The sequence below is a fragment of the Mizuhopecten yessoensis genome, unplaced genomic scaffold (genome assembly GCF_002113885.1).
Source record: "Mizuhopecten yessoensis strain PY_sf001 unplaced genomic scaffold, ASM211388v2 scaffold7473, whole genome shotgun sequence".
Classification (NCBI taxonomy): Eukaryota; Metazoa; Mollusca; class Bivalvia; order Pectinida; family Pectinidae; genus Mizuhopecten; species Mizuhopecten yessoensis.
This window is the reverse complement of record NW_018407065.1, coordinates 896,042-909,293: the sequence shown is the minus strand read 5'-3', so window position 1 is coordinate 909,293 and position 13,252 is coordinate 896,042. Positions and strand designations below refer to the sequence as shown.

Genomic DNA, 13,252 nt, shown 5'->3' with positions numbered 1-13,252 from the left:
TGCAATCGACATCGTTTCTTTGAGCTCTGAAGCGCCATGCAGACATCGATCTCACGTGCGCACTAAACAACTGTGTGCAGAGGAGACAGATATTGATTCATTTGGGTTGAGCATTAACCACGTATCGCCCAAAAGTCACCGATGCCATCGTATTATCAGCAGACCCCATATAATATTTATACAGATCAAGTTCCCTTGGACAAGAATCAAAATAGGTTGTAATCGTACGTGCATTTCAAGGCAAAAGGATCTCCATAACGTCAAATTAAATCGTTAATTTAACAGATGGTTTTCCGATTTTCGTAAAAGGCTAGTGTTTTACTGGAAATATGATAGAAAACACAAAGAGCAATGAAGACATGCTATGAACGTGTCTAATGGGTGTCTTCAGAACAATGATTCGTCTTAGCAGCAAAGTCCCTCGCCCCTCGCAATGTTTTGAGTTCCGTAGTAACATTTGATTGGTGGAAATAGTAACTCAGAACGTGTATTGTCATCTATACATTAGCTCGTAGTACACACGTTATTACACTACGCAGAGTATACGTTCATGTGTATTTACTTATTAACCATGGGCTAGTATAACAAATGTACATGTTTTACAACTATTCTGTTTTAAATCAGTTAGCGACTCTTGGAAAAGCTTACCTCCCCTTTTGACTTGGCCTCGTCCATAGTAATCAGATAGCTCCATTCATATTACATACCTTACTACGACTGCGAGTAAACAACGTGGAAGGCGAATTTGTACCATGACCAAGAAAAATGTTTTAGAAGAAGAGGCAAATGGGGAGCTGACAGTGCCCCTCAATACAGATGAAATAGGGGCAAATGGAAAAGCACGTGCTAAATGGGATAGCAAATTACAATATTTTTTTATGGTGATTAGTTATGCCGTCGGACTTGGAAATGTTTGGAGATTTCCGTATCTTGTACAGCAACATGGAGGAGGTAATATTTAATGTAATATTTACGTGTGGTTTGTTTCAAATGTGTTTTCACTGTGTCATGTTTTCTAACCATATGCTGTGTACATGTGTGTGCTGTCTGTATATTTACAACAATCTCTCTCTCTCTCTTTATGTTGTGATCATGTTTCGTCTCTGTTCGTTGTTTCTAGGACGGCATTGCCAACCATGTGTTAGCCATTGTGTACCTTAGTTCAGCCACCAAATTTGGTGAAGAAATTATTAGGATTGATTTAGTAATTCGCCACGTAAACGGATACTAAAAATGTAAATATTATACGGAGTTTGATGTCGTGTACGCGCCTGTTAGCGGTGAACCAGACAGAGTTGTAGCGTTTACTACACACATGTATCGATCCGTGAAAGCTGTTCGCCCTGCTCGTATGGTTTACAATTTCCCGCGCAAATAGAATGGTCAAAATTAGGTCAAGCTGAAAAGGCGTTTTCAAAAGGTACCGCTTTGTTGTTGATAGCCTGTTTGTTGACTTGTTTTGAGAATGGTTGTACGTGAACACCTCGCATAGGTACCATAAGTAGACGTCGTGTTAGCTCGGCCGTATCGTATTACGGCAGACCATGTGCTCGCTTTCGATTTTTATCTGTTTTTGTCCTTCACGAGAGGAGAGTTTCTATATATAAACTCTTATTTATGCCGTGGTCATTGCGTAAGACAACAGAAGAATGTCTGGGAAAGGCTAGTCTGCTTTCTATACAGTCGGAGTTCTATTCCTGGTTAGGCGAGAGATAAACGTGCCCCGACAATAGATGAAGGAGCCAAGTACAGCGTGTATTTACGAATTCCTGGCGAAGTTATCATTATTTCCACGTTACTCACACCAAACACAAGTAAATATAATCACTTGAAAAGTTCTGAAACCAAGTGCAGAAGTTCCCAGTTGGAAAGATTTACTCTTTAAGCTATTTTATGAAACTGTTAATACACGTGGTCAAATCAGACCACCACCGAGAGGGTGATTCATGTAGCAGTACGTCAGTTTCCTCTAGGGTCAGTATTAGGCCACCAACAAAATTAACGTTATAGAATGTGTTTTTAAGTCGCATGATTAACCTTCCTATACACCATTCTAATCACTGTTGTAATTATTGTAACATGCTTAACGGTCTACCAACGCATACAATTCTTAAGGGACATTAAACACCACCCGACCCGATCCTACACGACCTCTTGTTTATATATACTGTTGTACCAACCCGTTTATGAAGGTATTTAAAGACATGTCTTGTCTCTACCCCAATAACCACGTATTGCTCTGTGTTTGTCGTCAGTTTGTCAAACACAACACACACATACAATGTTTATGGCCTTACACGCATTTCCGGTTACGGGCGATTGGTCGCGAGAGATAATGTATATTACAAGTACATGGGTAATGCTTTTGTGTCGTAAGTGCAATGTATTTGACCTGGAGATAAGCAGTACTGTGGCGTGAAACTGTCTACACAATGAATTTGCCACTTTGTTCACGTCTGCCCGTCTGTTTAATTGGACACATCGATCAATTAGAAAGGTGTCTTCAATCACGTCCGACCTACCATTGTTTTTATTTTATCAATATGACCATGACGCTTCGAGCCATCCGAAAATATTCTTTGGATGCTTTTTAGTTTTCATTTAAAAAATGGTTTCAAATTGGAAACCAATATGTAACATTCCTGGAACTTTTTGAATAAGATTCACGATTTGTTACGAAGTTTTATGTTAATGAGAATTGACAAGGACCTATATCCGGTACAAAACTTCTATTTTGGAAATATCTTTGTTGAACGCGGTGTGTAAATCAATGTTGCGTCAGCTAAAAGCACGGTCTATTTATAAATCCGTGCTCAAATTAGGCGTTTGTATTAAATTACTGTCATCTGGTATGTCAGTGTTTTAATTCATTAATTAATACGAGAGCAAGCACATTTTGACCTGTTTTGACGCAAACATAATGAAATAGGTCATTACTGTCTGCAAGTCCTATCTTAAGTTATTGTGTTTATTACCCCAGCTACGATACTATAAATGAAGAATAAACTGTAAGATAGGACTGTAAGTAGATTATTACGATAACTCCGACCAGGTTTTCCATCGAACCAAAGTATTGCTCCTTGATGTCTGACTTATAACTCCACAGACAGTAGTCCAAATGGTTTTCTCTGGGTTCGAATAGCAACTCTCCTGGATAAAACAGCCACGCGTCTGGTTACAATGGTAAAATGGCCCGACGAAGATTGCGAAGCTATCCTACTCTACTTTCAATCATAACTGATGGTGAAACCAGCGAACATTTATTGACCTTTTAAAAATCTGCTTCATAGGCCATGATTTATGGCGAGCTGAAAAGTCGCAAAGTTTGATACCAGATTTGTTCGTTAGGGATTTAACGTCAACACCTGAAGACAGCTAAGGCCATATGAATTAAGACACCGCCTTGGGTGACCGCCGAAAAGAAAGAGGTGAGAAAAGAAGATATACAAGTTCAAGTTCAAGTTCTTTATTACTGTAAGTCGGTTGACTTATCAGTTATAACATATATACAAAACAATACAGAGACAACATACAATATGATACACACACACATACACACACGCCCACACACACACACACACACACCGTGGAGAGTGAACATTAACCAGCAATCAGCTCAGATCTCCTTTTGTTCGCTTGTATTAAAAATTTGCCCAGATTTCTAATGTCGGATACTTTCTCACAAGTAAGCAGCTGAATTAATTTATACATGCTTGTATATCTTACATAATATTTCTTAATTAGTTTCAACCTTATATCAATATAGCAAGGACATTTTAAAATAAAATGGAACTCGTCCTCGACATCATTCAGGTCACATGCTGAACACAATCTGTTTTGTCTTTCAGTTCTGCTATCAATATTTAACTTATGTGCAGACATTCGAATTTTACATATTTGTTTTAAATAATTTATATTTACAAGTTTTGATAAATAATACTGGTGACCAAAATCACACACGTATTGACACAATGCTCCTTTAGGAGAAAATTGATTTTTTTTCAAAACATTCTTGTCTGAATATGTCACAACGACGTTCTTTTATAATATGAAAAGTGCTATTATTTAAACTGGAGGATTCCCATACATTTCCAAGACCAATTCTGTATATTTCTTGTTTTACACTCATTAACCAAATGTCATTATTACAAAGCATATCATCATAGCATGACCTTAGCATACAATTTCCTACATTTCTCAGTTTTATCCAATATTTGAATATTCGTAGTTTTCTAACTATTTTCATGGGATATCTTCCAAGTTCATAATACACCATAACATTACTAGTTTTTTTATGTAATCCTAATATTTGTTTGCAGAATCTCACATGCAATTTTTCGATGTCTGGTGCAGCATGGAAGCCCCATACTTCTGCTCCGTATCTTAAAACACTATTTACATAAGTATCAAAAACAGACAATTGAGTTTCTATTTAAAAATATTTTTTCTTACAAACATTTAATAATGCAAACAAAGCTTTTCTCCCCTGGTCAGCAACTTGCTTTTGAGTATGTCTAAATTTTCCGTTAAAATTCAATAGTACACCAAAGTAATTGAATTGATCGACGGCATCCAATTTATTTCCTTCGTAAAACCATATTTCATTTCCCCTTAATATCCCTCCATTTCTAAACACGACAATTTTTGTTTTCCCAGTATTTACGGTCAAATCCCATTTTTTGGTATAATTTGCAAGAGAGTCTAACATTGTTTGCAAACCCTCTGGTGTTTCAGATATAATCACCATATCATCTGCATACATAAGTAAAAACATTGTTGATATCCTGTATTTCAATAGATGGACAATTAGGTGATAAAAACTGCATTTCACAATCATTTACATATATAGCAAACAAAAGGGGTGATAATATTTCCCCCTGAAATAATCCGTTTTCAATATAAAAAAATTCGGAGAGAGTACCATTATATTTAACACAACATTTCACACTTTTATATAATGATCTGATCACTTTAAGAACTTTACCTTCTACACCTTCTTTGATCATTTTATACCATAAAGTATGTCTATTAATAAAATCAAAATCAAACGCTTTTGTATAATCTATAAAACAACAATAGAGAGGTTTTTTTTTTTTTTTTTTTTTTAAAGTACGATTAATTAAAGATTGTATAGCGAAAATGGCGTCTACAGTAGAAGCGTTTTTTTCTAAATCCAAACTGGGCGTCTGTTACTTTATTATATTTCATTTCAAACGATACGAGTCTTTCATTTATGATAGCAGTAAAAAGTTTACCAGCACAACTTAACAAGGTGATACCTCTATAGTTGTCCGTGTTATTAATGTCACCTTTTTTTAAAAACAGGAACTATATTACCAAGTGACCACGATGATCAGAAACAACCAGACTTGAATATGTTATTGAATAATAACAATAAACATGGCATTAAAATATCTTTGCAATTGATAAAATATTCATTAAAAATTCCATCTTGTCCACAAGCTTTGTTAGCTTTAAGTTTTTTAATAGCAGCCAGAATCTCCATCTCAGTTATTTCTGTATCTAGTTCATGAGGAAGTAGATCCTCAGACTTCACGTCATAATCATTAAGATAGTCGGATATGTCCCTGTCTATCGCGTGCTCACCAGATCCCAATGAATAAAAGTGATGGTAAAAATCTTCTACATTTAAATCCACATTTAAATTTTGTTTACGTTTCCTAAACGTTTTGTAAAAAGTTCGCGGGTTGTACTTTCTTAAATAATTTAACATGTCTCCTTGCTGACATTTATACTCTCTTTTTAACTTATATTCAAGTTTCTTATGCATTTTTTTTTATTTACTAGTAATTCTCTGTTCACATTAGATTTACAAACATTAAAAGTATACAGTGCATATTTATAATACAGATTCTAAGAGTTACAGAGGGGCAACAGATCAATTTTGGATTTTTAGATGTCCCTTAAACAGAATACGAGACAGGAAAATTCGATTATGCAGGAGACCCACGTTAGTAGCCTCTTACGGAAACTGCAGCGGGACATAGCAGGTCTCTTCTTTCCCCGATACAGGGAGTTTGATGAATAGTGGATCATAGTCATAACGCTATGAACATCTTCGTCTTTTGAACTATGCATGTCAAAAAGCTTTACTATTTCGAGGTCAATCATGAAGATTTGAAAAAAGGATTTTAGAATCATAACCAGGACAGGCTTATAAACCATATCTCATCATAGGCTACCGTATGATGTATTACAGTTAAACAGATATTTCTTCACAAACACCAGCTAATAAAAGCATGGTCTTTATGTCTCGTGGTCTTGCTGTACCTTTGTAAGTGTGAAATACGTAGATTTTACATAATTATTTACGATTGTTGCAATATTGGACCAGGTTTGTACGTTACATACACAATTATTTGGCAGGGCCGGATCTTAGTGTGTAACCTACACGATAAGTTACAGTACTGTACTATCTAGTTGTTACTTACATAATTTTGATAATTGACTGAATCAGTTCGGCAGTACGAACCAGGGTTGTTTACGTACTACACAGGATACGTTACAATAACTTAGTCGACTTTGACGTTATTCAATAAATTATACAGTTTAAATTCGTAGTTTCGTTATCGGAAGAGGTACACTGTATTTACAAAAAACGTGGGCCAGTAATAGTTAATCGCTCATGGTGAGTGATCAATTGTGATGAGATCGGTCGTAACCAGCAGAGCTTGAACAGGCTAAGATACATTGTAGTCTAACGTGGTATTGGTAATGATCAGAAATAACGCAAACGACAGTATGAATAAAGACACCTAGTTAATGAACAGTGAATGTACCAACTCAGTTGTCTAACAGAACTTATAAGTAGATAAGTAATTAACAATAATAGTTATGAGAGAAAAAGCAACAGAACTAATGTTTAATATTTGGTCACATTAACAAAGTGGAATGTCGATGCTGTTTATGAGAATAAATGACAAATTAAGCTGCGAGATACAGACAGCATGAACAAAAGCAATGTAACATTAAATGATAGAGCAGTATCAGCAGCACTACTAAATTGAAACCATAAAACAATCTAACAACTAAATAATAAACATAAACACAATGTAACATCTAAGCAATTAACAGAAACAACAACAAAGTAACATTTAAACAATAAACAGAAACAACAAAGTAACATTAAAACAATAAACAGAAATAACAATAAAGTAACATTTAAGGAATAAACAGAAATAACAATAAAGCAACATTTGAACAATAAACAGGAATAACAATAAAGTAACATTTAAACAATAAACAGAAATAACAATAAAGTAACATTTAAGGAATAAACAGAAACAACAATAAAGTAACATTTAAACAATAAACAGAAACAACAAAGTAACATTAAAACATTAAACAGAAATAACAATAAAGTAACATTTAAACAATAAACAGAAACAACAACAAAACTTTTGAATAATAAACAGAAACAGCAACAAAGTAGCAAAAAATGTAGAAGAAACAACAAAGTAACATTTAAACAATAAACAGAAACAACAAAGTAACATTAAAACAATAAACAGAAACAACAACAAAAACATTTGAATAATAAACAGAAACAACAACAAAAACATTTGAATAATAAACAGAAACAGCAACCAAAGTAACAAAAAATGTAGAAGAAACAACAACGTAACATTTAAACAATAAACAGAAACAACAACAAAATAACAAAATAACATTTAAACAATAAACTTGTGGAAACGTCGGAACGATAAAAAAAATTGAAACAATAAATTAAGATAATATGAAAGCAACGTGTGAAACTATGGAACAGTGTATTAACTACAAAAAACAAAGTAACTGGAATTCAAAAGGAAAAAAACAAAGTAGAAGTAGCAATGAAATAATAAAACAACTTAAACCAAAAAAGAGAAACTTTTGAAACATGTATAGTTGAGCCGTTGACCGGCTTCTAGCCGTCAATCAGCACAGCCGTACAAATAGGTCAGTCTTGTGGCTACTGTCTGTGTCTGATCGATCGTCTGGTCCGATGACCGCCCATAAATACGACGTCTCGAACGTACACATGACCTCCAGTGACCTTGACAACCACATCTGAAACAGCAGACGACAGATTGGGAGATGAGATACATGATATGTGGTCACGACGTGGGTGGTCACTATAATTCTCCGGTAACACCGTCCACGTATTATTGTACACTGTCCGCTTGAATACGCGTGGTCATTTTTCATCCACTGGTGCCATTACAAAAACAACTAAAGGAATATCGTCCTTTCAGAGTGGGCTATAAAATCTTCTGTCTCTTAGAGTATTGTCTAAATAAAAAGGAAAACAGCTAAGTTGTTTTCCTTTTTATTTGGGCAATACTCAGAGACATGTTGGAGTTGTAGGTGCTGACAAAGACATGTGCGTGTGATATCCGCCATGGTGTCACAACTAGTATTCTCAATATGTAAAATGGAATAATATACAATTAATGAAGATCGATATCCATAATGAAACGCCTGTGGCCTTGGGTTCGTGCTTAATCAGATTGGTCAGTAATTTTAGAGGTTCGACGTGTATAATGCCGTATTATCGGTAATGGCGGTCATAAGCTGAAAGCTATACGTTCATCGTAAACGGCCTACGACATTTTCTAATCGGATTGTAATTTGTAATGATAAAAACACTATGCCATTGGGTTAACAAGTGCCTTATAATATCGTCATACGAGCATGTTATTTCGTCGCAAAATATATTTCATAGCCGGAGTCATTATACAGGATCAGACTGTTGTGTGCGACGTTCTGTTTTATGTCACCGAGAACCGCAATGTGATTGGGCCTAAGAATGCAAAATGTTCAACAATCGTTGAAGAGCAAATTAATGGAGATTCCTTGCTTTTGGGTCAGAGGTCAGATACATATAATCAGATGTAGTCTCGACGCTGGGCTCCAGATTTCGAATAAGATTGGGTCCGGGTTTAGAAACTGGAGTCCGGGATGAGATTGGATCCGGGTTCAGGAAGTTAGGTATGGGGATGTGACTTGGTCCAGATTAGACATTGAGGTCCATAATTCAGTTGATACTAGACGCTAGGGCCAGGGATTCAAATAGGTCCTGATCTTGTCTGGCCATCGAAGCCAGCATTCAGCGATGAACTTTCAGGTCAAGGTTCACAAGGACCATCGTGTGTACTAGTTACAAGACAGCCTTCGTGACCATATTTTTGGTTGATACTACGTAAGGGGAGCCGAGGGGAATTAAGAAGCTGGTTATTTTGCTTCTTAATTGTCTGAGAGATTTTTTTTTATTTTTGATCTTGTATTGTGTACCTTAAGTGTTTTGATACCGTTAATTAATCGCTTGCACCTTCTTAATTGTCTGAGAGATTTTTTTTAATTTTTGATCTTGTATTATGTACCTTAAGTGTTATGATACCGTTAACTAATCGCTTGCATGGACAAAATCCACTTCCGTTTCAAAGCCAAACGGAAGCACGATGCAAGTATTGGTCAAAGTGAGGCTTGTGAATATTCGTTCTTGCAGCAAACATTTCACTCAGTCTTCAGAACTAAAAATACGAAATTTCTGTTAAATGAGATTAATAGACGATCTAAAAACAAGATTATTAGACTTATACAAACATGCTGGGGGAAATATTAGCTTTTCAGATAGACTTGCACGTGAATCTTTCGCGATCCAGACTGTCCACGTTGACGTTTATTTGCGAATAGTGCTATATCAAATTCAATTTTACCTACATGTACATTCACAAAATTTAAAACAGATCTTCAAGGAAACATTAACTGCATTGACATTTGTAAATTAGGTTATTTTATGTAACCGGGGTCAGGTAAGGGTTAATCCTTCTGACGTGGCGGCTGGCCAATTCAATGGCTTTCTTTTCAATTATATCTTAACTTTGAAAACCACAAAGCCGTGTGCACTAAGTGACGACAACTACAGTAAATGTTACAAATGTGTGTAAAGCGTGTTTTTATTAACGGCCATTATCTACATGGTCGATTTCATTGTGCTCTAAATGGGTTTGCGAGTTAGCAACGCTAGCCCACGTACATTATTGTCCTGTATTTGACTTCATAATGTAAGCCAAACAATAAAAAATGATGACTAAAATGTTAATATAAAGGATGGCTTTATCGCTTTTGTTGTTGTGTGTTGTTGATGATGATGTTGCTGGGGATTTAACTTTATATTATAGTCAAGTGGTGGGGAAAACACGGGCACACGTGGTCAAACCTAAAGAGAGAACAGTAATACGTTCATTCATAAGTAACCAATGGCAGTGGAAGACAATACTTGGCGTACTTGCCACTGTCCAGATGTGCCTTGGCACGTGAGAAACATGTCCATGCGCTCAGACACCGGATTCAGCACGTAAACAATACACACGCCATGTTACGTCTTTAGCTTTCTCTGACGTAAACCAAACTCGTGTTTATCGCTCCTCATTCCTCTGAGAGACATTTATACCTCGTCTACCGACGGCTTTTATATGCAGTTACAAGATATGTTTGGTTCATTCTAATCAATGAGTATAAATCGTAACTTCCACATACCTGTACGGAGCCGAGACGCACTTCGACATTCACTAGTTTTTGTGACATCCTTTCAAATAAACAAACAACTGAACATCTCATATTCTCAACGAGAAACTGTAACTATTCCGATGTACCACGGTGTGCTATCCAGTAGCTGCAGCAGTTCTTGTTATTACCCCCTCCCTCGCCACCTCCTCCGCCAATTTATCAATCTTTCTCCATTGACGGGAAGCAAGATTTGAAATTGTAGGAATTATTGAAATTTCTCGCTATATGTAACCTTACGTGCATTCAAATTATTGCGTTTTTCTGTTTTTGTTGAATGTGCATGGTTATTTTTTTAAAGCTTCGGGTATTGAATTTGACACGTATGCAAGGGCATTAATGCCTATAAGGATTACCATTTATATGTTACTCAACGTAACATCCATAAACTGTGCTAGGTGACTTCGGAAGCATTAGTGGTATTTGTGGCACTCGGGTCTCACTATTATTATGTGTCACAAACAAGACATTTCGTAATATATCGTGTTCATCCATACGAGGGATGAAAATATCTCGGGTGGAATTAGGGAAATCTCTGATGATTATGAGTGTTATATACTAGCGTGAAATTTTAGTCACACACCCTTTCATTGATGTGTTTAAATAGTGGTCATATGTTAAGCTTTGGGTGTGACGTTAGTTCTATACGCTAGCGGTGACTGTCGGTCGGGGATCATTAATCTCTAGGTATTTATGATACTGGCTATGTACATGTACATCACACGGGTTTCGTTTATAAATCAACTTCGAAATGCGTACGTTGAATAAAACCCCCCATCAAAGTTGAGAATTACAGTGCGTGCTATAAATTGATCAATGGGTGACGCGTTACGGGGAACTAAACAAATACCCAGCATCCGGTGCTAGGGGAGATCCGTCGAAGGCACGTGGCGTCAGAAACGATATTGTATTGGTTAACAACTGTATTGAAATTCGCTGTACATGGTATGTAAATCTATACTGCATATTGTAGTCACCATTTTCACTATGAAAACGATCGTGATAAAGTTGTTGGATACACATTGTTCCCGGATGGGTCGATCGTCGGCCACAGGGTAGCTTAATTGGTAGAGCGTGGCCGCCGTCTAGGATTCTAAGGGTCCCGGGTTCGAATCCCGGTCTGGCCATGTATTTCTCTTTCTCTTATTACACAACTGTATATTGGCGTATCCCGAGAAGTCTGTGTATGTATCATTGTCTTAGTATGTCTGCCGTTCTTATATACAGAACTTGACCCTCGATGTAGTACATCGTCGTTCTCTGAGAAGATTTACTTGACATCTTATGCATCTTATTATTTGAATGTTTTCATGAAGGTTATAAGTAATGAGACTGAAAGTTATTAATAATGGTACAAAGGAGGTGATTAGTCACGAGACTGTGAAGGTCGTTATTTAGGTCACCTGGCCCGATGAAACGGCGTCCGTTGTCCGTTCACCATCAACCTTTTTTCTTTAAACGACTTCTTCTAAATAACCAATAAGCCTAGAGTGATGGTATTTGGCCAGTAGCAAACGCGGATGAAAAACTACTAAGTTTATCCAAATGAATGACCTTGACCCACTTTCAAGGTCACTGGGATAAAATGTTTAAAACATTCTTCAAAAAACTTCTTCTTTTACTGAATAACCCAAAAGGCACAGGGTGATGATATCTGGCCAGTAACATGCCGGAATGAAGGGCTACAAACTGTATTCATGTGAATGACATTTGCCGACTTTCAAGGTCAAGTGTTTAAATAAAACTTCAAAACAACTCTTTTGAACAGCTTAAGGCACAGGGTGATCATATCTGGCCAGCAGCATGATGAGATGATGGGCTACAAGTTTGTTCAATTGAATTACCTAGACTAAAATTCCAGGTTAAAAGGTCAAATGTTCACAAAACACTTCAAACAACTTCTGAATAACCCAGAGGCCATGGGTGAAAATACTTGGCAAGTAGCATGCTGGGATGAAAGGCTACAAAGTTTGTTCAAAATGAATGACCTTTGCCGACTTTCAAGGTCAAAGGGGTCACATGTGTTAAAATCTTCTTCTAAATAAGTAAAAGGCCCAATGTTATTTTTGCCAATAGCATGCTAGGATGAAGGTTACGAAGTTTGTTCAAAATGATTGGCATTGACCTCCTTTCATGTTTTTAGGGATCAGATATGTTAAAATCTTTAAACAACTTCTTTTAAGTACCCAAAAGGCCCTGGGTGGTGATATTTGGCCAGTACCCTGCTGGATGAAGGGCATTATTAGTTATGAGATTGTTAAGTTCATTAGGATGAGAGTGTGAAGGTCATATTTATAGGAATATTAAGGTCATCAGTTATTGAATGCTGTCAGTTATGAGACTGAAAGTGGTCAGCTATGATACTGTGAAGGTCATCAGTTATAATACTGTGAAGGTCGTCAGTTATAATTCTGTGAAGGTCGTCAGTTATGACACTGTGAAGATCATTAGTCATGGAACTGTGAAGATTGTAATTGTGAAGGTCGTTCAGCTATGAGAATGTAGGTCATTAGTTATGGGACTGTGAAGGTTGTATGATATGAAACTGAATCTCATTTATCAGGTCATTTTTTATGAGACTGAAGGATATTGGTTATAAGGTTGAAAGTCATTAGTTAAGAGACCGTTTTATATATTATAGACTTTATTCCGATTGCTGTGTTTCTTATTGATATTTATATATTAT

The 13,252-nt window shown here is 36.3% G+C and overlaps 1 protein-coding gene across 1 annotated transcript in view; it reads left to right on the top strand.

The window, feature by feature from the left end:
- Nucleotides 1-551: 551 nt before the first annotated feature.
- LOC110453613 (sodium- and chloride-dependent transporter XTRP3A-like) overlaps nucleotides 552-13,252 on the top strand; it is a 64,536-nt gene continuing 51,835 nt past the window's right edge. Inside the window, exon 1 of the mRNA XM_021502629.1 lies at nucleotides 552-951. Coding sequence (XP_021358304.1) covers nucleotides 753-951 — 199 coding nt within the window. The 5' untranslated portion in view covers nucleotides 552-752. The remainder of the gene's footprint in view (nucleotides 952-13,252) is intronic.